The sequence below is a fragment of the Bufo gargarizans genome, chromosome 3 (assembly GCF_014858855.1).
Source record: "Bufo gargarizans isolate SCDJY-AF-19 chromosome 3, ASM1485885v1, whole genome shotgun sequence".
NCBI lineage: Eukaryota > Metazoa > Chordata > Amphibia > Anura > Bufonidae > Bufo > Bufo gargarizans.
Window position 1 is genome coordinate 451,846,527 of NC_058082.1, and position 27,469 is coordinate 451,873,995.

Consider the following 27,469-nt stretch of genomic DNA (forward strand, 5'->3'; position numbering starts at 1 on the left):
TGCATATATTAAAACGGTATTCTCAGCAATGCGGGCACATATAAACATGGGACCAACACAGCTGCCTTCAGCTGCCAAGTGCACATGTAACAGGTCAGCCAGTGTCATAGGTACAGATCTGCTGACAGCTGTCCTTTTTAATGTGGTATATGCACAAAGGTGGTCTTGAAGGCATAATCAACGCTTCCGATATGTCTGTCTTGGGGCTCATGCGCACAATTTTTTATTTATTTTTTCCGGTACCATTCACTTCAATGGGTCCACACAAAAAATAGAAATGTCCTTTGTCCCCATTATGGACAAGGATGGTACTGTTCTATTAGGGGCCAGCTGTTCCGTTCTGCAAAATACAGAATGCACACGGAGGTCATCCATATTTTTTGCGGACCCCAAAATGCATACGTTCGTGTGCATGAGCTCTTAGTAAGTTTGCACTGTCTACATATTGGACAGTAAATCTCCCCATTGTTAACTCATTTCTGTGAATATTTTCTCCTAAGGCCTCTTTCACACTTGCGTTGTCCGGATCCGGCGTGTACTCCACTTGCCGGAATTACACGCCGGATCCGGAAAAACGCAAGTGTACTGAAAGCATTTGAAGACTGATTCGTCTTCAAAATGCTTTCAGTGTTACTATGGCAGCCAGGACGCTATTAAAGTCCTGGTTGCCATAGTAGGAGCGGGGGAGCAGTATACTTACAGTCCGTGCGGCTCCCGGGGCACTCCAGAATGACGTCAGAGCGCCCCATGCGCCCGATTTTGTACATCTGATTTGGTACTGCCCTATTGTGCAGGGGTATTGGACCCAAGTTTTTCAGGACCTTAGGAGAGCGACGGGGGAATCTGCCCCACTGGAGATCAGTATAGCAGTGTTGGGGGATACTAGAAGAATGGGGGTGGATAAAGAAAGTGAAAGGAAATGGGAAAAAGGGTTAATGCTGGCACGGGTTGTGCTGGCTAGAGGATGGGGAGCGGACAGTCCGCCAAGTGTTGCAGAGTGGAAAAACTTATGTGAGCGGGTGCAGAGATATGAGAACGCCAGTCAGGTGAAATCGGGGGGTAACAAGGAGTAAAAAGAGAAGGGGAAAGAGAGAAAAAGGGGGGGGAAAAAGATATACAAGTTTCTGAAAAGAGATTATGGAAAGAAATTGCCTTGTAGATACTCCCAAGAGGGTGGGGAGTAAATGGCTTTTCTCTGCTTTTCTGTATTTTTTGTGAAGCAAAAGTAATTTAGATGGGGAAAAATGTTTTTTTTTTAAATGTATTTAGTAATTTTGTAATACATGACTGTGTACATTTGAAAGAAAAAAAGAAAAAGTATGCTGCTCCCCACTACACTTTACCATGGCTGCCAGGACTTTAGCGTCCCGGCAGCCATGGTAACCATTCAGAAAAAGCTAAACGTCGAATCCGGCAATGCGCCGAAACAACGTTTAGCTTAAGGCCGGATCCGGATCAATGCCTTTCAAAGGGCACTAATTCCGGATCCGGCCTTGCGGCAAGTCTTCAGGATTTTTGGCCGGAGCAAAAAGCGCACCATGCTGCGGTATTTTCTCCGGCAAAAAACGTTCCGGTCCGGAACTGAAGACATCCTGAACGGATTTCTCTCCATTCAGAATGCATTAGGATAAAACTGATCAGGATTCTTCCGGCATAGAGCCCCGACGACGGAACTCTATGCCGGAAGACAAGAACGCAAGTGTGAAAGAGCCCTAAGTAAGGTAAAATTGCTATATTCTACAACTCTGTCCCTTTCACGGTTATGATGTTGCTGAAAATCTGTAGGTTTTCTTCTGCACATTTGCAGTAAAGCTCATAGGTGCATTTTTAGTGCAGAATTTGAGGAAATATTGAACATGCTGTGGATTATAAAATCTGCATTACACCCTTTATTTTAAATAGATTTTTTTGTTTTTTGGAGCATGTAAATGGGGAATAACAGAACCTCATTTAGATGTACAGGTGAAACTCGAAAAATGTGAATATCGTGCAAAAAGTTCATTGATTTCAGTAATGCAACTTAAAATTTGAAATTTCTGAAAAGGTTCAATATTCTAGGCTCAAACTGTCACACTCTAGTCAGCTAATTAATCCATACCCCCTGAGCAAAGGGTACCTGAGATTGGGGTTTCAAAAGCTATAAGCCATAAAGTCACAATCATCCAAATTATAACAAATACAGGCTTGAAATATCTCACTTTACATAGTACATAAGGCTGAAAAAAGACATTTGTCCATCCAGTTCGGCTTGTTATCCTGCATGTAATAAATCTTATATATATATATATATATATATATATATATATATATATTTAGTTTCACCTTTTAAGTTGCATTACTGAAATAAATTAACTTTGTACAATATTCAAATTTTTTGAGTTTCACCTGTATTTATAGATGGTGCTGTGCTGAAATGGGCATGTGTAAATCTCTGCAAATGTCACAACCCGTTACTATGTCTTTAGTTTAGATAAATCAAATAAGCAATGTAAATTATGCTGCATTTACATGCAATCATCAAGCATATAATTGCCGGGAAGGAAGCGTTCCTTCCCAACAACTCCCTGCTTGTTAGTGGAGGCGAGGAAAATTATCCAATATCATGTCTGTGAGTGGTAAACCTTTAGGATTAGCAGATAATTGGAAGGTGGAATTAGTCAGGTGTTTTCAGTTAATGGAATGATAATCAGGTGTGAGTGGTTGATCTATTCTATTTAAAGAACCGGAAACTTTCAAAGTCTAAGGTTCATAATACATATTTGAGGAAGTTTATCATAATATAAACAAAAAAGCTTTCTGAGTTGTTGATGCTCAAAAAGGTTACAAAATCATCTCTAAAGAGTTTGGACTCCCCTAATCCACTGTCAGACAGACTATGTACAAATGGAGACCATCAGTATGGAAATATGGACTAAAATGTGGATGTCAAAATCAGACAACTCCTTCATACAACATGAGACACACCAATACACAAATGATTATTATATATTAAAGGGGTTGTCCGGGTTCAGAGCTGAACTTGGACATATCCCCATTTTCACCCAGATAAACCCTCTGATATAAGCACTTCATGCTCCGATGCTCTCCCTTGCCCTGTGCGATAGCACAGGGCAAGGGCTGTTTGTTTATATTTTCACACTGCTAGGTGGAGGCCTCTGGCTACCAGTGTTCCTGGTGACATCACTGGCACTGATGGGCGGGCTCCAGCTTTGCCCTAGCTGTTTTACAGGCTAGGGCAGAGCTTAAGCCCGCCCATTAGTGACGGTGACATCACCGGGTTCATTGCTAGGCGGAAGCCTCCATCTAGCTTTACCCATGGAGAGCCTGGCAAGTCAATGAATCTCCAGAAAAAGGGTCTCTCTGTGTGAAAACGGGGATATAAACCCTTTTAATGCAGTTCTGTATCAGATTTGAGTGTATATTAGGGTGAGCGCACTGTACTGCGACACTGCTATACAATCTAATTGCTCTTGCTTTCAATTCAGCTCTTTATTACTTCATGTGCTTCTCATTCTTTTAATAGTTTTAAAGGGTATGTACACCTTTGGGGGGTACATTTTTAAAAGTATTTAATTGTACTCATTTTGAGCTAAAATAATTATTTAACTTGGTCTTTATTTTTTTAAAAAAAATATTGAACCACTGTCTTTGTGCAGCCTTGAATTTATCTAATAGCAGGATCTGAATTTTCACTCTGTTCCATCAGGCAGCTCAGGTGACAGGCTCCTTACCTCTAACCTTATAAACACTTATTATAGCTCAAATCTTACTGATAAGAATGTGGTTTAAATTATTGTTTATGACATTTTAGTAATTTAGAGATAAGATTTATTAGATGACTGGTGAAAGTAAAAAGTAGATTCACACAACTAGAAAAACAGTTAACCCTTTGTGACCCTATGGCTCAATATTTTTAATAAACCCAATGCAAAATACAATCATAAATTAAACTGACCCAAAAGTGTACATAGCCTTTAAGTCCACCTCGAAGATGCTGTACGTTATTAACCTGTCTTTAGCCCTACTGTATATTCAATCCAAATGTTTTACAAAAGTAAACATGGGATCATCTTCTTACACAACTCTTTTATGACCACATAGTGGCGCTTTTTGTGAACGTGGTACGTTGTTTATGGTCACTCTATATCAAGATACTAATTCTATAACAAGATATAGCATGCTTTCTATTTTTGTAATGCAGAACTTTGAGGGGAGGGCTACACAGCAACATTCAGATCGCAAATGTCGCGCTGCCAGCCGCATGTAATCATGGATGTCTGTGTGACCTTATTAATTAATAGAAACACATTCACTATTTTTAGGTGTGATATAGTAGCGCAACGCTGTGATCTTATTTTGCGCGATTACCGCCATGTCGCCACGTAGCCCTAGACTCATGTCAATTGTTCACAATGGATAAATGATTTTGTGTAAATATAAAAATAATAGTCCTCAAATGACTGCTTGTAGTGAAGGTCTGAAAGGTAGAACTATCTCTCCCAATCCACTCCTCCTGTATATATGCATGCTCAGCTCATCCAAGCATGCATGTGAATGAGAAAGTAGATGTCAAACACCTCTCCGAGAAAATAGATTTGCGTATGCTGAAATCCAATCTGCCATCAAGGGAAGAGTCGTGAGGTTTCCATACACATCAGATAGTAGGTCAGTCCTGCCGAAATCAGCAGATCCGGCCAGCATACATCTAATGTGTATTATCAGCTTAAAGGGGTTTTGTCACTTCAGCAAATAGCATTTATTATGCATAGAAAGTTAATACAAGGCATTTACTAACGTATTGTGATTGGCCATATTGCTTCCTTCATCGGTTGGATTCATTTTTCCATCACATTATACACTGCTCGTTTCCATGGTTACGACCACCCTTAAATCCATCAGCGGTGGCTGTACTTGCCCACTATAGCTAAAAGTGCCAGCCTCTCTGGTGGCCAGGACCATGGGAGCTCGCATAGGCTAGTGCTTTTCTCTATATTGTGCAAGTGCCGCCCCTGCTGCTGGATTGCAGGGTGGTCGTAACCAAGGAAACGAGCAGTGTATAATGTGATAGAAAAAGTAATCCAACCAGCAAAGGAAGCAATATGGATAATAACAATACATTAGTAAGTGCCTTGTATTAACATGCCACTTGCTGAAAGTCTCTGATTTGAGACACATACAGTCAGGTCCATAAATATTAGGACATTGACACAATTCTAACATCTTTGGCTCTATACACCACCAGTGATGGCCAGTTCGCAGTGTTCGCCCACAAACACATGCGGGCTGCCATCTTGACTCACAAGTCCGGCGATGCACAGGTAAGCCCTTACCTGTGCCGTGAGCCGGTCTTAAATCATATGCGGTCACCGGGAAAAGGCAGTTGGGGCCTTCATCTGGCTGTCCTCAGAACTGCCTGCTCCCGGTGACCGCATTTGTTTCAGACCAGCTCCCGGCACAGGTAAGGGCTTACCTGTGCATCGCCGGACTTGTGAGTCAAAATTGCAGCCCGCATGTGTTCGCGGGCGAACACTGCGAACTGGCCATCACTGTACACCACCACAATGGATTTGAAATGAAACAAACAAGATGTGCTTTAACTGCAGACTGTCGGCTTTAATGTGAGGGTATTTACATCCAAATCAGGTGAACAGTGTAGGAATTACAACAGTTTGCATATGTGCCTCCCACTTGTTAAGGGGCCAAAAGTAATGGGACAATTGGTTTCTCAGCTCTTCCATGGCCAGGTGTGTGTTATTCCCTCATTATCCCAATTACAATGAGCAGATAAACGGTCCAGAGTTAATTTCAAGTGTGCTATTTGCATTTGGAATCTGTTGCTGTCAACTCTCAAGATGAGATCCAAAGAGCTGTCACTATCAGTGAAGCAAGCCATCATTAGGCTGAAAAAACAAAAACAAACCCATCAGAGAGATAGCAAAAACATTAGGCATGGCCAAAACAACTGTTTAGAACATTCTTAAAAAGAAGGAACGCACCGGTGAACTCAGCAACACCAAAAGACACGGAAAACAACTGTGGTGGATGACCGAATAATTATTTCTCTGGTGAAGAAAACACCCTTCACAACAGTTGGCCACATCAAGAACACTCTCCAGGAGGTAGGTGTATGTGTGTCAAAGTCAACAATCAAGAGAAGACTTCACCAGAGTGAATACAGAGGGTTCACCACAAGATGTAAACCATTGGTGAGCCTCAAAAACAGGAAGGCCAGATTAGAGTTTGCCAAACGACATCTAAAAAGCCTTCACAGTTCTGGAACAACATCCAATGGCCAGATGAGACCAAGGTCAACTTTTACCAGAGTGATGGGAAGAAAAGAGTATGGAGAAGGAAAGGAACTGCTCATGATCCTAAGCATACCACCTCATCAATGAAGCACGGTGGTGGTAGTGTCATGGCGTGGGCATGTATGGCTGCCAATGGAACTGGTCCTCTTGTATTTATTGATGGTGTGATTGCTGACAAAAGCAGCAGGATGAATTCTGAAGTGTTTCAGGCAATATTATCTGCTCATATTCAGCCAAATGCTTCAGAACTCATTGGGCAGCGCTTCACAGTGCAGATGGACAATGACCCAAAGCATACTGCAAAAGGAACCAAAGAGTTTTTTAAGGGAAAGAAGTGGAATGTTATGCAACGGCTAAGTCAATCACCTGACCTTAATCTGATTGAGCATGCATTTCACTTGCTGAAGACAAAACTGAAGGGAAAATGCCCCAAAAACAAGCAGGAACGGAAGACAGTTGCAGTAGAGGCCTGGCAGAGCATCACCAGGGATGAAACCCAGCGTCTGGTGATGTCTATGCGTTCCAGACTTCAGGCTGTAATTGGCTGCAAAGGATTTGCAACAAAGTATTAAAAAGTGAAAGTTTTATATATGATTATTATTCTGTCCCATTACTTTTGGACCCTTAACAAGTGGGAGGCACATATGCAAACTGTTGTAATTCCTACACCGTTCACCTTATTTGGATGTAAATACCCTCAAATTAAAGATGACAATCTGCAGTTAAAGTGCATCTTGTTTATTTCATTTCACATCCATTGTGGTGGTGTATAGAGCCAAAAATGTTAGAATTGTGTCGATGTCCCAAAATTTATGGACCTGACTGTATATACATACACCACTAGGCTGAAATGTGAGAATCCAGAGGAAATCCATACAGACAAGAGGAGAACATATAAACTTTGAGCAGATTATGCCCTTGGTCAGCATGCTGCCCATACGTTTCATAGAATACACATCTGCTTTTAAGACACCTTTCCTTTTTCATTATACCTTAGTTTCTTATAGATATTAATTCACAATAATGAAGGAAGTAGGTGGAAACTCTTCTAAAAAATCTCTTGTGTATGTATTATTCACCCTTTCAGAGGATATTTATAGCATATAGCAATTTACTATGCTGATCACCATAACGCCTACTCCAGTTTACGCTGTGCTCAACTACAATAACTGCAGTTAACATATGAGCATTAGATGGCCTGTAGGAGTTTTACCACAATTATGCCCACCAGGCTCTGCTATGTCTATAAATAGGCCTTCTAATCAGAATTGTTCTGTTCTTCTATATTGCGGTGAGCTACTTAAAAGCACAGTTAATCATAACCACAACATTGAAAATCTGCCACAATAGCAGCCAAGGGTGAGGTATCCTTTAAATCAATGGAGACCAAAAGGATTCTGGTATTTTTAGAAATGGCATCCCCTATCTGAGTAATGCTGGCCTATGGCACAATAGCCTCGTGGGGGTTCAGCTAGTTGAAGTAATGTTTTTAATTCACAGCTCAGAGTAAAATTCGTCAACTACCATATAAGCAAAAAGCTAAAAGTAAATTAATGTCTAAATTTGGCCACACAGATAAGATAGTTAAGTCGACATCTATATCTTCCCTACTGCCCCCATTTACATACACACAGGCGGCTGGGAAGGCATGTTTACTGGCGTGGGGAGGGGAGGATAAGTTACTTCCAGACACCTCTGATGACGCTTATCTACTGGGAAACAAAGGACTGGGATGGTTCAGGAGGCTGCAATAAGTTGGAATGGTATCAGCAGGATACACCGACACCTATGTGTATAGTCTTAAAAAATTATATCAGACTAGAGTGGGTGGTGGGGGAGTAGATGGTTAGCAGGAGTGTAGTTATTTGCATGTCACTGTAAATTGGTATTACTGGTGGATATATATATATATATATATATATCATTTAATATAAAACATTTTTTTACACTGTACACTATGCGGTAAAATTGACCTGTTATCTTCATTTTCCAGTTTAGTGTGGTTACAACGATACCACACTTGTATAATTTAATACTGAAAAAAAAAAATTCAAACCTTTGAGGGAAAAAATTAAAAGTTTTTTATAACCATATTAGACCCCTATAACTTCTTTGTAGTTATCTGTACGGGGCTGTGTGAGGGCTAATTTTTTGTGGGACGATCTGTTTCTTTTTAGTGATACCAATTTGAAGTGTGTGTGACTTTTTGATCACTTTTTATAAAAAAATGATTGGGTAGTTGAAGTGACAAAAAATTGCACTTTTGGCATTTTTTTCCTGTTACGCCATTTGCCGTATACCATTAATATTGTTATATTTTTATTGTATGGGCGGCGAAGCCTATGATGTTTATTTTTTTTATTGTTTAAGTATTTTTATATTAAGGAACTTTGAACTTTAATTGTTATTTTATTTTTTGTGAAAACTTTTTTTTTGCCATCATTGAACACTTTATTTGCGCTATACCAGGGATGCTCAACCTGTGGCCCTCCAGCTGTTGCAAAACTACAGTTCCCAGCATTCCCTAATAGCTGTAGGCTGTCCAGGCATAATGGGAGTTGTAATTTTGCAACAGCTGGAGGGCTGCAGGTTGGGCATCCCTGCACTATACCAATACAATGCTGCCACCTAGTGGCCTATATCGGCATATTCCTGAAATAGACACCAAAGCCTGCTTGAGGCTTCGGTGTATTTCAGAGATATAACAGGCTCCCCTGATCTCAGTATGATCAGATGCCGTTGTCACATTTGACCACGGCATCTGAAAGGTAAAATGTCTGCGATCAGCCTTATCGCTGATCGCATACATGTGCCGCGGGTCTCTGCTATTTAAAACCCGTGCGAGCGGGCGCCATGTTCAGGGACCGGACTTCCGCCAGAGGTCCTTAAGGGGTTAAGTAAGGGTACAGTAAATATAAGGTGCTGTACTGTAATAGATGGCATATAATAAAGAAGCTGCTGTTGCCCGAACACCCCTTTAACATCTTTATTACATGCCTTCTATTACAGTATAGCACATTTACCCCCCTTACGTAACATTTTTATTTCTTTAAAATGCCCGGGCACCTTATACAGGTTATACCTACCCCACTCCCCGGCACCCATGTTGCTCCTGATGCCCGCACATCCGCCACTGCATCTTCCTGTCGCGTGGATCAAAACATCAGCCTGCGGGGGAATCGAATAGCAGGCTGCAATGGTGACAAGCCTCCAGAGCATGCTGAAGAGTCCTGAATATATGAGCTAACTTTCTCCGCCCCTTTCTGCTAATTCAGTTGTAAAATATGTCAATCAGTGGCAGGGGGCGGAGAATGCTAGAGGCTCATAAATATAAGGACTCATTGGCATGTGTTGGGGCTATCAGAACCTAGCAGCATAAGGGTGCATTCACACGACCGTATAAATGGATCCACAATTTTGCGGAACGGGTGCGGACCCATTCATTTCAATGGGGTCGCAAAAGATGTGGACAGCAAATCGTGTGCTGTTTGCACCCGTTGTTCCGTTCCGCGGCCCCGCAAAAAATATATAGCATGTCCTATTCTTGTCCGCGGTTGCGGACAAGAATAGGCATTCTCTATATAGCACCGGCCATGTGCGGTCCGCAAAATGCACGGTCGGTATCCGTGTCTTGCGGATCTGCAATTTGCGGACCGCAAAACACTTACGGTCATGTGAATGCACCCTAAAACTGCTAATAAATTCCCTTTAATGTGTTATCAGTCAGGGGAGGGGAGTGGTTACCCTTCCGTCATAATAGAAGCCTATGGCCTGCATAACGGATCCGTCCGGTTTCCGTTGTGCAGGAGAGGACTAGACGGATCCGTTATGCTGGCCATAGACTTTTAGTATAACAGATTGCTTCTAAAGGCTTTCCGTTATGGAATTGCGTTACGGGCCGTGGTAATGCAATCCATAACACAATTCAGTAAATACCACAACACGAACCGAAAGCGAATTTCTAAATATGAAATCCGCTCATCCCTAGTTTTCACAATAGCTTACAGTTCCACTTTAAGACTGTAATGAGAGTGAATGAGTCAGATGGTTTGTTATTAGCCTCAAATGTCCAAAGTTTCTCCAGCTAATCTCTAACCTTCTTGTATCTTTAAAAGCATAAATGGTGGAAAGCAGTATAATATGTAACTTGTTCAGTTATGATTAACATGGGTCAAGGCTACTTTTATTCTCTTTTTCACAAAGCGATAACTCAGGTGAGCATGCATGTCTATGGGGGACCCCAAAGGAAAAGGTGTTAGCCAGACGTGTTCAGCCGAGGGCCTGTCACCTGTGCTGCCACGTCTGTTTAAATAACTACTTGCATTCCCAGGGTAATAACCAGTCAGGAGCATCTTTTCTTATAACTATGCAATGTTCCTCTATTATTCCCACTATAAATGTACTATAATTACTGACTGGGCGTTACAATTCCTCTTTGTCAAAGGGCCTCGTCACTGCACAGTCTGAGACTATCAGCACTGAATGAACAGTGTCAGATTATGCAAGGACATACCCCCAACTGATAACATCCAGTTGTCAATTTATTCAAAAATTCTAGTAGGAATATCAGAGGAATGAAGAAAAGATACTCCAGAACTGTGATTTCATGTAGAACCCAACTGTTTACTCAATGCGACATGTTGGCAGTGGTGACAGGTCCTCTTTAAGGCGTATGGCCACTTGTATGAACAGATAGGAGGCAGACATAAATGGAATTTTTCATTAAGCAAACCTATCAGATCCTTTTTCTTCAAGCCCAGTAAAGCACAATTTATTTTCTTTTTTAATACTTTATTTTTTTAGTTCTTTTTTTAATCTTGGTTAAAAGAATGAAGCACCTTAGCAGTGGTCCAAAGTGGATACCCTGGCCTTATCATTAAAGGGGGTTCTCCAGGAATTAACCCCTTCAGGCCATTTTTCACCTTTCTGACAGAGCCTATTTTTGCAAATCTGTGCGTCACTTTATGTGGTAATAACTTTGGAAAGCTTTTACTTATCCAAGCCATTCTGAGACTGTTTTCTCATGACACAATGTACTTCATGTTAAAGGTAAATTTAGTCGATAAGTTTTACATTTAGTTATTAAAAAAATTCTAAATTCACAGAAAAATTTAAAAAATTTGCTATTTCTAAATTTCTATTTCTCTGCTTTTAAGACGGATAGTGATACTCATAAGGTAGTTATTAATTAACATTCACGATATGTCTACTTTATGTTGGCATCATTTTGTGAATGTCATTTTATTTTTTAGAACGTTAGAAGGCTTAGGTTTTTAGAAGCAAATTTTAGAATTTTTAAGGAAATTTCCAAAAGTTTTGCAGCGACTTTGTGGGGCTTATGTAGTAGAAACCACCCATAAATGACCCCATTGTAGAAACTACACCCATCAAGTTATTCAAAACTGATTTTACAAATGTTGTTAACCCTTTACATGTTTCACAAGAAATAAAGTAAAATGGAGGCGAAATTTCCAAAATTACCTTTTTTTTTCAAATTTTACATTTTAATCAATTTTTTCCTGTAAGGCAGAAAGGGTTAACAGCAAAAAAAAAAACCCTCAATATTTACTACCCTGATTATGCAGTTTACAGGAACATCCCATATGTGGCCACATGGCACGCTTTTTAAAACTTTTTTTTTTGTACTTCTGTATCTTTTGGCGGTCTGATCCCCTCTACAATGCATTACAATACATGTAATACACAGACAGCCTGCCTGTGAGACCCAGGGGGCTAGGTCTCACAGGCTTCCAGGGGTGGATTGGTCATAGACCTTACATAGAAATTCCCTGGTGGGCCGATGCCCAGGGGGCCGCCCCAATCCCTCCTCTCTGTCTGGGCTGGCTGGGTACATAATAAGCTATCAGTGGTAATTAACTTTGTGAGAATCATGTACCTAGCCAGCGACCGCACATGTCCTCCTGAATTCAACTATGGCCTACATCTCACCTCCTAAGCCCCCTGCTCCATATCGTAATCAGAGACAACTGGAAGAGGAAGAGAGAAAATGGCCTCTATTGATGGCCAACTTAGAGGGACAGCTTTTGGGGCAATATATTGTGTGGCACTATGGTTCTGTTGCCCCACCTCATGTTAATTTAGACCCTCCTACAATATGGGGCCAATTTTAGGTATTTTTTTCCAGGGCCACTTTAGCTTCCCAATCCGCCCCTGCCGACTTCCGTCGGAGGCTAGCCCCCATGCCTGTAGAAGGCATCAGGCTGCCTTTCCAGCCATTGGGTCCCTGTCACCACAGCACAGGGACGCGATGGGGACGGCGAGGGAGCCTCTTCCCTCCACACAGCTCTGACAAGGGCACACAAAAGGGTTAAAGCGCCGTCATCAGTGTATTCACCAATGCGGCGTATACAGCAGGTGCTCCTCTGTCAGGCCGTGATCGGGCGAGCACAGTTCCTGCAACGGCCCCATCAGCATGTTGTACCTGTACAGTGGCACTTCCCGCTGAGCCTTACAATGTATGGCGGATGTCAGGAAGGGATAAAGAAATTGAAAATACTTAAATATTACTTTATCATATATGTATTCCCAAATACCTTTAATTAGTTATAATGTCTCGTTTTGTCTAGGGAGCAATCATTAGAAGAAATAAAATGGCCGCCTCCCTATTAGTACATACAAAACCTGTCCTAATCACACTGCAGGACAAGTTACTTCATGACACTGAGCTAAAGAGCTGCCTCATCCTCCTCTCTGCTATGCTTGTCAGGGATTATGATCCTGAATACAGATGATAAGATTTTCAGTTGAATCTCTATAGGAATGGAGGTCATGAGGAGACATGAGGTACAGAGAAGAGGGTGGGTGTGTGGCTAATGATGACAAATGATGCAGTCTGTCAGGGATTACTAGTATTCATCCTAGAATGGTAGCTATGACACTAGTGTCACTAAGGCCTCATTTTAGGGTAGGTTCACACAGAGTTTTTGGGAGGTTTTGAGGCAATTTTCCTTCAGCTTTTTCAGCCAAAGCCAGAAGAAGATTACAAAAGAATCACAAATATAAAGGAAGGATTTATACTACTCCTTCCTGCTGGATCCGCTTCTGGCTTTGGCTGAAAAACCTGCAGGAAAATCTACCTCAAAACCTCCTCCAAAAAACTCTATGTGAACCTACCCTAACTGTTATAGATGCCCTTGTTAATAATAGCTACCTGTCTTAGGCAGGGCTGGTTTTAGACACAATGTGGCAATGGGCAAAATCAAAAGTGGGGCCCCAAATCTTGGAATAATGTACTAACAACACCGTTACATTCTGTCGATTCCGGCCCTCCCTCACAGATTTACACCCCATAAAGCTCTACACACAGTTCTTCACCCTCATGGCCCCAGAATATGCCACATGCTACCTCCCCTCACAGCAATGAGTTTCCCTAACTCACGGCATCTGAGAGTGTTAAAAACCGGAAGCATGGGATTCATCTTCAGGCGCGCTTTTCCCCAGCGGAGATCGGGGAAAGCACCCTGTTCTAAAAATGAGCCGCAGCCTGTACTAGGCTTCCAGGCTCATTGTTAGTATATCCCAGTTGAGGCCACTAGATGGCAGCACTGAACTGTGATATAGTGATTTCTATACAAAACTAGCAGAAGGACCCGGCTTTGCACGGGTATATTTAATCTATTTCATTTAATGTTTCTGTGTGTAGTTAAAAGATATCGACAGTATCCCCATAACAGTGACCTCTACAGCACCACACCCCTTTAACAATGACCTCCACAGTGCCCGCCCCTTTAACAGTGACCTCCACAGTGCCCGCCCCATTAACAGTGACTTCCACAATACCCGCCCCTTTAACAGTGACCTCCACAGGGCCCGCCCATTTAACATTGACCACCCCTTTAACAGTGACCTTCATAGTGATCGCCTCTTTAACAGTGACCCCCACAGTACCCGCCACTTTAACAGTGACCTCCACAGTGGCTACCCCTTTAACAGTGACCTCCACAGTGTCTGCCCCTTTAACAGTGACCTCCACAGTGCTTTCCCCTTTAACAGTGACCTCCACTGTGCCTGCCCCTTTAACAGTGACCTCCACAGTGTTTGCCCCTTTAACAGTGACCTCCACAGTGTCCACCCCTTTAACAGTGACCTCCACAGTGCCCGCCCCTTTAACAGTGACCTCCACAGTGCCGGCCCCCTTTAATATTGACCACCCCTTTAACAGTGACCTTCACAGTGCCCGCCCCTTTAACAGTGACCTCCACAGTGCTTGGCCCTTTAACAGTGACCTGCACAGTGCCTGCCCCTTTAGCAGTGACTTCCACAGTGCCACCCCTTTAAACAGAAACCTCCACAGTGCCTGCCCCTTTAACAGTGACCTCCACAGTGCCCACCCCTTTAACAGTGCCTGCCCCTTTAACTGTGACTTCCCCAGTGCCCGCCCTTTAACAGTGTACTCCACAGTACCTGCCCCTTTAACAGTGACCTCCATAGTGCCCGTCCCTTTAACATTGACCACCCCTTTAAAAGTGACCTTCACAGTGCCCACCCCTTTAACAGTGAATTCCACAATGCCTGCCCCTTTAACATCGATCACCCCTTTAAAAATGACCTTCATTGTGGCCGCTCCTTTAACAGTGACCTTCACAGTGCCCACCCCTTTAACATTGAATTCCACAATGCCTGCCCCTTTAACGTTGATCACCCCTTTAACAGCAACCTCCACAGTACCCGCCCCTTTAACAGTGACTTCCACAGTGCCCGCCCATTTAATAGGGACCTCTGCGGTGCCTGACCCTTTAACAGTGACCTCCACAGTGCCCGTCCATTTAATAGTAGTCCCTGCCCCCCATGCATGTAGCAGTCTAGTTGTGCCGTCTCATATGACCGAATATTTAAAGGGGTATTCCCATCAAAATGATCACTGTTAAATCTGTTAATGATTTGACAGTGATAATTTTTGTAAATACATTTAATTACCCAATTCCCACCCTTTTTGAGAAAATAAGTCCCCTCTTACCTGATCGTTGTCTTTCGTCTTCAATGGTTATGGCCACCTCTCCTGTCGAATCCCGCCGGGCCGCGCTTGCGCAGAAGACTGAAGATTTTCTCCCGGCCGGGCAATGTCCTGAACGCGCACGCCGCCGTGCATGTGCCATGATGACTTCTTCCTGGCCAGTATAGTACAGAACCGCGAACGCGCACGCCATTCGCGGCGGCGTGCGCGTTCAGGACATTGCGCAACCCGGCCGGGAGAAAATCTTCAGTCTTCTGCGCAAGTGCGGCCCGGCCGGGAGAAGACGTCAATCAAGCCCAGCCGAATCCAGGAAGTGAACGTCGCGCTCAACGAAGGTAAATATGAAAATTGAAAATGGGAATACCCCTTTAAGGACCTGCGACCTGCTGAAACCTGTGATCAGTTGTTATGGCAACCTGGAGTAGGACTTGAGTGCTTCTATTGGCTGATAAGGGACATGTGACCGTGTGTATGGCACCGTGTGTATGGCACATTGGGATATTAGTGAAAGACTTGCAGGCTTCTATTTGCAAATTCAGTTTTTTTTATATCTCAGGAACGGTAAGTCCTAGAGAGCTGAGACCTGGTCTAAAACCTTCCCGGACACCTGATGTACCTCTGTGCCAAATTTGGTGAAGATCGATCCAGTCGTTTGGTCGCGCATAAAGAACGTCCAGACAGATAGACAGAAACTAATTTATATATATATATATATATATATATATATATATACATACATACACACAGGTCCTTCTAAAAAAATTAGCATATTGTGATAAAGTTCATTATTTTCTGTAATGTACTGATAAACATTAGACTTTCATATATTTTAGATTCATTACACACCAACTGAAGTAGTTCAAGCCTTTTATTGTTTTAATATTGATGATTTTGGCATACAGCTCATGAAAACCCAAAATTCCTATCTAAAAAAATTAGCATATCATAAAAAGGTTCTCTAAACGAGCTATTAACCTAATCATCTGAATCAACTAATTAACTCTAAACACCTGCAAAAGATTCCTGAGGCTTTTAAAAACTCCCAGCCTGGTTCATTACTCAAAACCGCAATCATGGGTAAGACTGCCGACCTGACTGCTGTCCAGAAGGCCATCATTGATACCCTCAAGCAAGAGGGTAAGACACAGGAAGAAATTTCTAAACGAATAGGCTGTTCCCAGAGTGCTGTATCAAGGCACCTCAGTGGGAAGTCTGTGGGAAGGAGAAAGTGTGGCAGAAAACGCTGCACAACGAGAAGAGGTGACCAGACCCTGAGGAAGATTGTGGAGAAGGACCGATTCCAGACCTTGGGGGACCTGCGGAAGCAGTGGACTGAGTCTGGAGTAGAAACATCCAGAGCCACCGTGTACAGGCGTGTGCAGGAAATGGGCTACAGGTGCCGCATTCCCCAGGTCAAGCCACTTTTGAACCAGAAACAGCGGCAGAAGCGCCTGACCTGGGCTACAGAGAAGCAGCACTGGACTGTTGCATGTCATTCGGAAATCAAGGTGCCAGAATCTGGAGGAAGACTGGGGAGAGGGAAATGCCAAAATGCCTGAAGTTCAGTGTCAAGTACCAACAGTCAGTGATGGTCTGGGGTGCCATGTCAGCTGCTGGTGTTGGTCCACTGTGTTTTATCAAGGGCAGGGTCAATGCAGCTAGCTATCAGGAGATTTTGGAGCACTTTATGCTTCCATCTGCTGAAAAGCTTTATGGAGATGAAGATTTCATTTTTCAGCACGACCTGGCACCTGCTCATAGTGCCAAAACCACTGGTAAATGGTTTACTGACCATGGTATTACTGTGCTCAATTGGCCTGCCAACTCTCCTGACCTGAACCCCATAGAGAATCTGTGGGATATTGGGAAGAGAAAGTTGAGAGACGCAAGACCCAACACTCTGGATGAGCTTAAGGCCGCTATCGAAGCATCCTGGGCCTCCATAACACCTCAGCAGTGCCACAGGCTGATTGCCTCCATGCCACGCCGCATTGAAGCAGTGATTTCTGCAAAAGGATTCCCGACCAAGTATTGAGGGCATAACTGAACATAATTATTTGAAGGTTGATATTTTTTGTATTAAAAACACTTTTCTTTTATTGGTCGGATGAAATATGCTAATTTTTTTAGATAGGAAATTTGGGTTTTCATGAGCTGTATGCCAAAATCATCAATATTAAAACAATAAAAAGCTTGAACTACTTCAGTTGGTGTATAATGAATCTAAAATATATGAAAGTCTAATGTTTATCAGTACATTACAGAAAATAATGAACTTTATCACAATATGCTAATTTTTTTAGAAGGACCTGTATATATATATATATATATATAGAGACAATAGAGAAAATTACATCTGATGATTGTAAGTTGTGGTCCACTTGGGGAACTTAACAAAAAGTTTAAAAAAAAATATGAAAAAAATAAAAAAAATTAAAATCCCCCCATTCCCCAAAATAAAAAGAAAGAAAAAAAATATAGCATTATGGGCATTAAAAGTGTCTGTGGGGATTCGAACTCACAACCTTCTACATTAACCCCTTAAGGACCTTTGCGGTACATGTACGGCGGAAGTCCAGTCCCTAAAAATGGCACCCGCTCGCACGTGCAGCGTGCGCCATAGCAGCCGGGTTTATGCTATTTTAAATGGCAGAGACATAAGGCTGATCGCATACATTTTACCTTTCAGATGCCGTGGTCAAATGTGACCATGGCATCTGATCAGTCCGGAAGCGGAAGTCGTGTGCTTCTGTTACGGTAACAGCGTTCCCCGGCTGAGATCGGGGAACCTGTTACATTGCTGAAATAGCCCGAAGCCTCAAGCAGGCTTCGGAGGCTATTTCAGGAATATACCAATACATGCCACTAGGTGGCAGCATTGTATAGGTATAGTGCAAATTAAGTGTTCAATGATGGCTATATAGCCATCAATGAACACAATGGGCAATCTAATGATTGGCAATTGTCACAACAAAAAGTATAAAAAAAAAAAAAAAAGTTCAAATCACCCCCCTTTCCTTAAAATAAAAATACTTAACCAGTAAAAAAAATAAACATTATGGGCATCGCCGTGTGCGAAAATGCTCATAGAATTAAAATTTTACAATATTAATGGCATACAGAAAATGCGTAACGGGAAAAAAATTAAAACAGCCAATTTGCCATTTTTTTGTTATTTCAACTACCGACTAATTTTTAAAATAAAAAGTGATCAAAAAGTTGCACTCACTTCAAATTGGTAGCACTGAGAAGAACAGATCGTCCTGCAAAAAATGAGCTCTCACACAGCACCGTACACATAACTACAAAAAAGTTATAGGGGTCAGAATATGGTTATAAACATTTTTTCTTTTTCCTCAAAGGTTTACATTTTTTTTCCAGTATTAAAACACAAGAAATATTATACAAGTGCGGTATCGTTGTAACCGTACTGACCTGCAGAATGAAGATAACAGGTCAATTTTACCGCATAGTGTACAGTGTAAAAAAAAAAAAAAAAAACCTTTATTAAATTGCGTTTTTTCCCAATTCTTCCCCATTTGGATTTTTTTTTTCACTTCCTACTACATGGTATGCAACCTTAAATGGTGCCATTAGAAAATGCTACTTGTCCCACAAAAAATAAGCCCTCATAAGGCTATGTGAATGGAAAAATAAGTTAAGTTAAGACTATGGGAAGGCGGCGAGTGAAAAAATTGAAAATCTCTGGGTCCTTAAGGGGTTAAAGGCAAGAAACTTAACCACTGGGCTATAGAGCTCAATGCTAAGTCATTGCTGAAAAACCTCATAGAAGTTTATCTTGTGTTAAAAATGCATAGAAGTTTCTCTTGTATAATACAAGAGAAACTTCTATGAAGTTTTTCCACTGATGTCTTAGCATTGAGCTCTATAGCCCAGTGGTTATTTGATGTAGATGGTTGTGAGTTCGTATCCCCACAGAAACATTTCAAAAATAGAGTCTAAATTGGATTTATATACACAGGGTGTCCCCAAGCATAATGACCATGCTTGGGAATACCCCTTCCATATTCATAACACTGACACATCCATATATGGAGTCAGAGCAGGGACTCCTAAGTCTGGAGTCCAGACTGTTCAACCATCTGCAGGACTGAAGCAGTTTGCCGGCCCTTGTCTTAGGTTATGTGCACAATCAGTTAAACAAGTCCTGTTGCACATGCTAGGTCTGAAATGGTATAAATGTGAGATAAAAATAATAATTTTGAGACACAAAGAACTGTAATATGTGCAGAAATAATTCTCTTCTCAAGGTTGAAAATGACTGACAGAGGTTCAGGGTGAGAGATCCTTTGAAGATTATGGCCAGCTGGTGAGTCCATACTTGGATCGTTCACACGCATTAACTAACACACCTTTGCAGAAGCAGATAATCTGGCTGATTCCTGCAAGAACTGGACTCAACTGCGCTTGAGGTTCATACACTTTCATGGACGCTGAGAATACAAGCCAAGCCTTGTAATATGTAAATATGTCTTTCAGCTTCGAGAGGCATGTGTTCAGGAGACTGATGCGATTATGTGATGAAGAAACCTTAATTAAACACAAGTGTCTGCCAATTCTTCCTCTAGTGCCACACTGGCACATACGTACATTTATTATCCCTCTAGCTTACTACTGTATCCAAGGTCTGCTTAAAGTATGCCAACAACCTGGCAAATCTCACAGAATTTGTGACTTCTCTGTACTGTAAAAAAAATGGGTCGCAAAAAAAGAAAAAAAAAGAAAGATGTGATAAATTCTTACGGAAATAATTGCATAGGTCACCAGAATACTAAATCTTACCTCTAGCAATGCATCTTCTGGAAGGTCAGTACAGTGGACAGCATTCTTCACTTTATTTTTCCCAAACTGTGCACGGAGTGTCCTAGGTCGTAGATGGCGCGCTATTTCCTAAAGTAAAATACAAATATAATTGGAATCGTAGGCTGATGCATGAAAAAGTGCTGCTATGAGAAAGGAATATACATTTTCCAGAAGCAGCTCACTTGATTGTGTGGCCTGGAAAAGGGTCAGTAGTCATTTCATTATCAGTAATTACCTTGGATGGTGATAAAGGTTTGATCACTGTGAACCTCACTGATTACTAGACATGGGGTTGTGCGCCTCATAATAAATTAGGCACATTTTTCTCCAATACAAATCCATTTAAAACATATTTAATCTGTCCCAAGGTGTTTCATATAAAATATTTCACTTTCACACTGGATAAAAAAAAAAAAAAACTGTATACAAAGTGCCACTTGTATCAGTTCACTTGTACGAGAAGACTCCTGGCCTCTTACCAAATTTCTAATTTGTATCTGCACCAGGAAATAGCTGAACTATTTCTACAGAAGGTGTGGTGTACTCTGTCGTGATGTTGCAAGCTACATTGAGAAATAAATTGCTCACAAAAAAAAAACCTGGAGGGTATTATTCCACAAGGTTATCTGAAGGCACAAGAATCAGCATTTACAGGTTTATGGCCTACAGACCACCAGGAGCTAAATCTTGGGAAGAATGATCAACCAATTCAATCCTAATGTTCTCCCCACCCTTACCTCCTCATGTGGGGGCTCAGAGTTGGAAACTTTGAGCCGAAGATCTAATCTGAATGGCTGCATTTTAGCATCTGCATTATGGCAGCATGAGGCACACCCTATACCTACCAAATAAATATGAAATGTGGATAACCATCTTAAAGAGTCTGCCACTGTCTAGCAACCATCTCTCATATATTCTAATGTGCGCAAAGGTTAATGTAATTTGTGTTCATGATCAAAATAATTCTCCATTAAAGGGATTGTCCCTGGATCTGAATTCTTTGTAATTGAATGTATTTAAAATTTTAGCATAGCCACTGAGTTATTCAATAAAAATTTATCTGTATAGCGCCACCTGCTCTTTGTTCATTTTCTTATTTCTTTGACCTGCTCACCAAGAAGGCCGCACATGCTCAGTTTCATCCTTCAACTGCCTCCTGAGCTGTGATAGGTAGAGCTGAGACACACCCCCTGAGCTGCAGCAGAACAGACACTCCCCTTGAGCTGTCAGCTTGATATAAATCTAGCAGAGCAATGAATGGGGAGATCTCTGGACCCATGTGAGGTACAGGGCTGGTTTTGGCTTTTGGCCATTAATTATGGGAAAACACCTTTAAACTGACATTAAATAGAACAGAAGCAACTTACTAACATACAACCGTCAACCTGTCTAAAATCTTCCCCCTCACACCTCATCCAACCAGTGCTTTCATATTTTAAGAAATGCCTATATATGACAACTCCTGATGTGCTTATCTACCAATCCACTGCTATTCGTTCGCCCCACATGGTGGAAAGGAAGTAGAAACACTTAGGGTCATTTATCAAACTGGTGTAAAGTAGAACTGGCTTAGTTGCCCATAGAAAAACAATACAATAGAAGCTCTAGACGTGTGTAGGCTTATATAGCACTCCAGTGTCAATAGGCGAATAGGCCCCCTAGAGGGGGAGGACTATCACTGTCTAAAATTTCTTTTAATTAAAAATGCAACTAAAACACACCACATTGATGCAATATCTATAAAACATATGGAGTCCAAGCCTGGTACCCCAGTACTGGTAGAGAAGTAATAAACCTGCTCCACCTGGTGAGAGGTGCGAGCAGTCTTACCAGACCAATGAAAATACTGGGATCAGCGAAGGTCTCCAGGTAGATCTATCCAAGGACATCAGGTATATAATGGATACAAGGTCACACTATGGGGTGGTGTCTGTAAAGTTGAGGCAGAACTGTGCCCTAAATGACCCTATGAGAGGGGAAGGGGGCTAGTTTCATTCTACCTATCTATACAGAGCACCCGCCCCGATAGGGGCGACCCCGTCTGGATACCTGTCCCTACTTCGGACCTGATCCCTAAATCTAGAGAAATTGGCCAGTTAATAAATTCCTAGTGACCTCCCGACGTGGCACGTTTCTGTCCGTGTCGACTTCAGGGGAAAATTGCAACAAGTAAAAAAGAACAAAGAAGCCGCAGGTATATACCCTGCGGTAATAACTGGGTCAAAAATAAACTTACCGTATTTTTCGCCGTATAAGACGCACTTTTTCCCCCCCCAAAAGTGGGGGGAAAATAGCAGTGCGTCTTATACGGCGAATGCAGCTTATTTAGCGTTTTGCGAATTTTCGCGCAAATTTTTTGCGCGAATTATTTTGCGATTTTCAATGATACACCCGCCGCGATGCCGCGCGGCGGGTGTATCAGCTGTGAGGGAGGAGGGGCTGGGGGCTGGCGTCTGCTTTTATAATGACAGCGGGGCCCGTGCAGTGACTATTCTACTACACGGGCCCCGCTCACTGTATAATCGTATGTCTAATAGTAAATAGTTATGTACATAATCGCATAATGAGCGGAGTACTTACAACTACAAATTCTCGCCGAGAGGAGGGAGGAGGCAGGCTGGGAGGACGGGCGCTGGCAGTGTGTGAGTCATACGTCAAGCGCCTGCGCCGCCCACTTTATGAATGAAGCAGGCGGCGTGGGCGCATGACGTATGACTCATGCTGCCAGCGCCTGTCCTCCCGGCCTGCCTCCTGCCTCCTCCCTCCTCTCGGCGAGCGCTTGTAGTTGTAAGTACTCCGCTCATTATGCGATTATGCACATAACTATTTACTATTAGACATAGGATTATACAGTGAGCGGGGCCCGTGTAGTAGAATACAGTCACTGCACGGGCCCCGCTGTCATTATAAAGCCAGATGCCGGCCCCCAGCCCTGTATTGAGGGTCATTCACTACAGGGACACTTATGGAGGGGATCTGTGGATGACACATAGCATAAGATGCTATATATGTGTCATCCACAGATCCCCCCCATAACTGTCATACACAGAGACCCCAATAAGAGCCACCCACAGATCCCCCATAAGTGTCACCCACAGATCCCCCATAAGTGTCACCCACAGATCCCCCATAACAGTGCGTCACCCACAGATCCCCCATAACAGTGCCATCCACAGACCACAATTAGTTCAAAACCCACCAAAAGCACACCTTTTGGTTCAAAATATATTTTTTCTTATTTTCCTCCTCAAAAACCTAGGTGCGTCTTATAGGCCGGTGCGTCTTATACGGCGAAAAATACGGTATATTTGCCACCCCTGGGTGCTCGGATGCAAAATCTGCAAAGGAGATGGTAATCCGATGCTGGTCGGTTCGGAGGATATGATAATCCTCTATGTGGCAGATCCTCTATGGTTTGGGGAATAAACACAATGATCTACCAATGATTTCACAGCTCCTTTGGAAAATGAAAGGTGGAATCTGATTGGTTGCTATGGGCAACTAAGCCAGTTCTACTTTATACCAGTTTGATAAATGACCCCAAGTGTGGGAAATCAGAAAGTGTGTAAATCAGATAAATAAGTTGCAACCATTACAGATTGTTTTCTCTGTGTCACTATTATATTAGTATAGTATAAAAACCCTTTAACTACAGGCCCTTTTACATGGTCTGATAAACCGTCAAATGAGCGTTCATAAGAATGCTCGTTCCCCAACATTGCCCTGTGTTAACGTGGCAGCGATCAGTGACCATTCTGTGGATGCATAAATGATGCGATCAGCTGTCAAATGAAAGTTTGCTTGTTTGTTGCCTGATCCATCTTTCATGCAGGCCTATAAAATCGCAATCGTTTCGGCAGCACCACAATAGGACAAAATACTGTTAGGGGTAAACTGCTAAATAGACAACACAAGCACATCAAAAGCCATTTATTCTGCTTCAGAAGGAAGCATTCACTTTTCATCTTTGTCTAATGAAATGCTGTAATTGTAAATGGGTTTTACGGTATTCTTCTCCTCCGCAAATCTCAGCTCAGGATTCTATGATATACATGAGACTATCCCAAGACAGAAGCTACTCATCCATGCTGAAGAACCAAAAGGGGTGACTGTGGACGGAGCAGACACATTGTCTATGTCCAGTTACTCAGGAAGCGCCTCTATCTGTACCATGAAATCTGTATTTATTTCTGAGATAAGAAAAAATACAATGACTGAGATAAGATCGGGTAACGCTCGAGAAGAAACAAAGTGAACTCGCTCCATTAGACTGAAGAGTGGCGACCGTAAATTTATGTTGTCAGTTGTAAAACATGGAGAAAATACGTGAGAGGCACGTGTTTTTCAATGATCACACATGGTACAGTGGTGTGGTCACTTAACAAAATAAGGTTTAAAATAAAATAAAAAATAAGCTACTTACATATAACTAATAAGAAGCTAACACGAACTGCTGATCAGCGAATGTTTGAATGGTTATTGGCCAAACCTAACGTTTTCGGTGGGAACGGCCAATAATCTAATGTGTATCGGGGCCTCCCTGCTCCCTTCTACAAATTATGTCGGAGGAGAGGATTGGGTGCTTTGAATTCCAGCACCTGAGGATCTGTCTGGCAATGGCTTGCTTCTCTTTTGCCATTAAAAACACACATACAGTTGAAAGAAAAAGTATGTGAACCCTTTGGAATGATATAGATTTTTGCACAAATTGGTCAAAAAATGTGATCTGATCTTCATCTAAGTCACAACAATAAACAATCACAAGTCTGCTTAAACTAATAACACACAAATAATTAAATGTTACCTTGTTTTTATTGAACACACAATGTAAACATTCACAGTGCAGGTGGAAAAAGTATGTGAACCCCTAGACTAATGACATCTCCAAGAGCTATATGGAGTGAGGTGTCAGCCAACTGGAGTACAATCAATGAGATGAGATTGGAGGTGTTGGTTACAGCTGCCCTGCCCTATAAAAAACACACACACACCAGTTCTGGGTTTGCTTTTCACGAGAAGCATTGCCTAATGTAAAAGATGCCTTGCACAAAAGAGCTCTCAGAAGACCTACGATTAAGAATTGTTGACTTGCATAAAGCTGGAAAGGGTTAGAAAAATAACTCCAAAAGCCTTGCTGTTCATCAGTCCACGGTAAGACAAATGGTCTATAAATGGAGAAAGTTCAGCACTGCTGCTACTCTCCCTAGGAGTGGCCATCCTGTAAAGGTGACTGCAAGAGCACAGCGCAGAGTACTCAATGAGGTGAAGAAGAATCCTAGTTTCAGCTAAAGACTTACAAAAGTCTCATATAGTCTCATACGGCATATGCTAACATCCCTGTTAGCGAATCTACGATACGTAAAACACTAAACAAGAATGGATTTCATGGGAGGATACCACAGAGGAAGCCACTGCTGTCCCAAAAAAATATTGCTGCACGTTTACAGTTTGCACAAGAGCAACTGGATGTTCCACAGCAGTACTGGCAAAATATTCTGTGGACAGATGAAACCAAAGTTGAGTTGCTTAGAAGAAACACACAACACTATGTGTGGAGAAAAAGAGGCACAGCACACCAACATCAAAACCTCATCCCAACTGTGAAGTATGGTGGTGGGGGCATCATGGTTTGGGGCTGCTTTGCTGCGTCAGGGCCTGGACGGATTGCTATCATCATAGGAAAAATGAATTCCCAAGTTTATCAAGACATTTTGCAGGAGAACTTAAGGCCATCTGTCCACCAGCTGAAGCTCAACAGAAGATGGGTGTTGCAACAGGACAACGACCCAAAGCATAGAAGTAAATTAACAACAGAATGGCTTAAACAGAAGAAAATACACCTTCTGGAGTGGCCCAGTCAGAGTCCTAACCTCAACCCGATTGAGATGCTGTGGCGTGACCTCAAGAAAGCGATTCACACCAGACATCCCAAGAATATTGCTGAACTGAAAAAGTTCTGTAAAGAGGAATGGTCAAGAATTACTCCTGACCGTTGTGCAAATCTGATCTGCAACTACAGGAAACAGTTGGTTGAAGTTATTGCTGCCAAAGGAGGTTCAACCAGTTATTAAATCCAAGGCTTCACATACTTTTTCCACCTGCACTGTGAATGTTTACATGGTGTGTTCAATAAAAACATGGTAACATGTAATTATTTGTGTGTTATTAGTTTAAGCAGACTGTGATTGTCTATTGTTGTGACTTAGATGAAGATCAGATCACATTTTATGACCAATTTGTACAGAAATCCATATCATTCCAAAGGGTTCACATACTTTTTCTTTCAACTGTATATGCTAAACTGAGCGTGTGTGTATGGAGGAGTGTGGAGATATGGCTGTTGACAGGTATTGAAGGTGTACAGGCACCTGTTCATGCTTAGAAAAAAAAGGACCTGTCACCGCTCCTGACATGCCTGTTTTAATAGCTCCATGCATTCCCCATGTAATAACAATTCTGGAACATCTATTCTTATTGCTCTATGTTGTGCCATTCCTTTATTATTTCTACTAGAACTTATGAATTAACTGCTAGCAGTCTGCAGTAGGGGTACAGAGGCGAGGTAACAAGTTGGGGGGGGGGGGGGTACCTGCACAATAGTAATAATAAAGAAATGGCACAACATAGAGCCATAAGAAAATATGCTCCAGAATTGTTATTACATGGGGGATGCAATAGGCATGTCAGGAGTGGTGACAGGTCCTCTTTAAATGCTGGTTTATTTTGCTTAATTGTGTTAAAGTCAAGGTACAGGACCAGGACCCTCCAATATGTTACAATGATCTTGACATCTTGCTCTGTATACTTAAGGCCCCATTCACACGACAGCATTCATTTAAATGGGGCCGCAAAAAATGAGCTGTCAGAGGGATTTGTTCAATGTACATATTATGGCGTATACTTTAAATGGTGGTCATGAATGGGATGTGAACATAGACTTATAATAATGGCTGGTGGTATCACTAAAACTGGATCCACAACGGCAGAACCTGCTACTACGGTACTACCACGTGAAACAAATACTAGACAGCCAGGCATTTCCATGTCACTTAGGTCTCATGCACACAACCATATTCGTAATGAGGTCTGCAAAACAAGGATCCTTAAAGCATGGATACCTTTTGCATGCACTTTTCTCACTCCTTTTGCTAAAAATGATTAGTACAGACAAGAATAGGACATGTTCTTGTAGAATGGACATACGGATGCAGATAGTACACGGATGACATCTGTGCGCTATCCTTTTTTTGCAGACCCATAGAAATAAATCGGTCCGTGTGCCATCTACAAAAATTGCGGATCAGACATGGATGTAAAATATGGTGGTGTGAATGAGGCCTTAAGCTGGGCATACATATTCAAT

At 42.1% G+C, this 27,469-nt stretch overlaps 1 protein-coding gene across 1 annotated transcript in view; it reads right to left on the reverse strand.

Annotated features, from left to right (window-relative positions):
* NME7 (NME/NM23 family member 7) overlaps positions 1-27,469 on the reverse strand; it is a 75,220-nt gene that overhangs the window by 1,006 nt on the left and 46,745 nt on the right. The window contains exon 6 of the mRNA XM_044283564.1: positions 20,086-20,193. Within this exon, the coding sequence (XP_044139499.1) occupies positions 20,086-20,193 (108 nt within the window). The remainder of the gene's footprint in view (positions 1-20,085; positions 20,194-27,469) is intronic.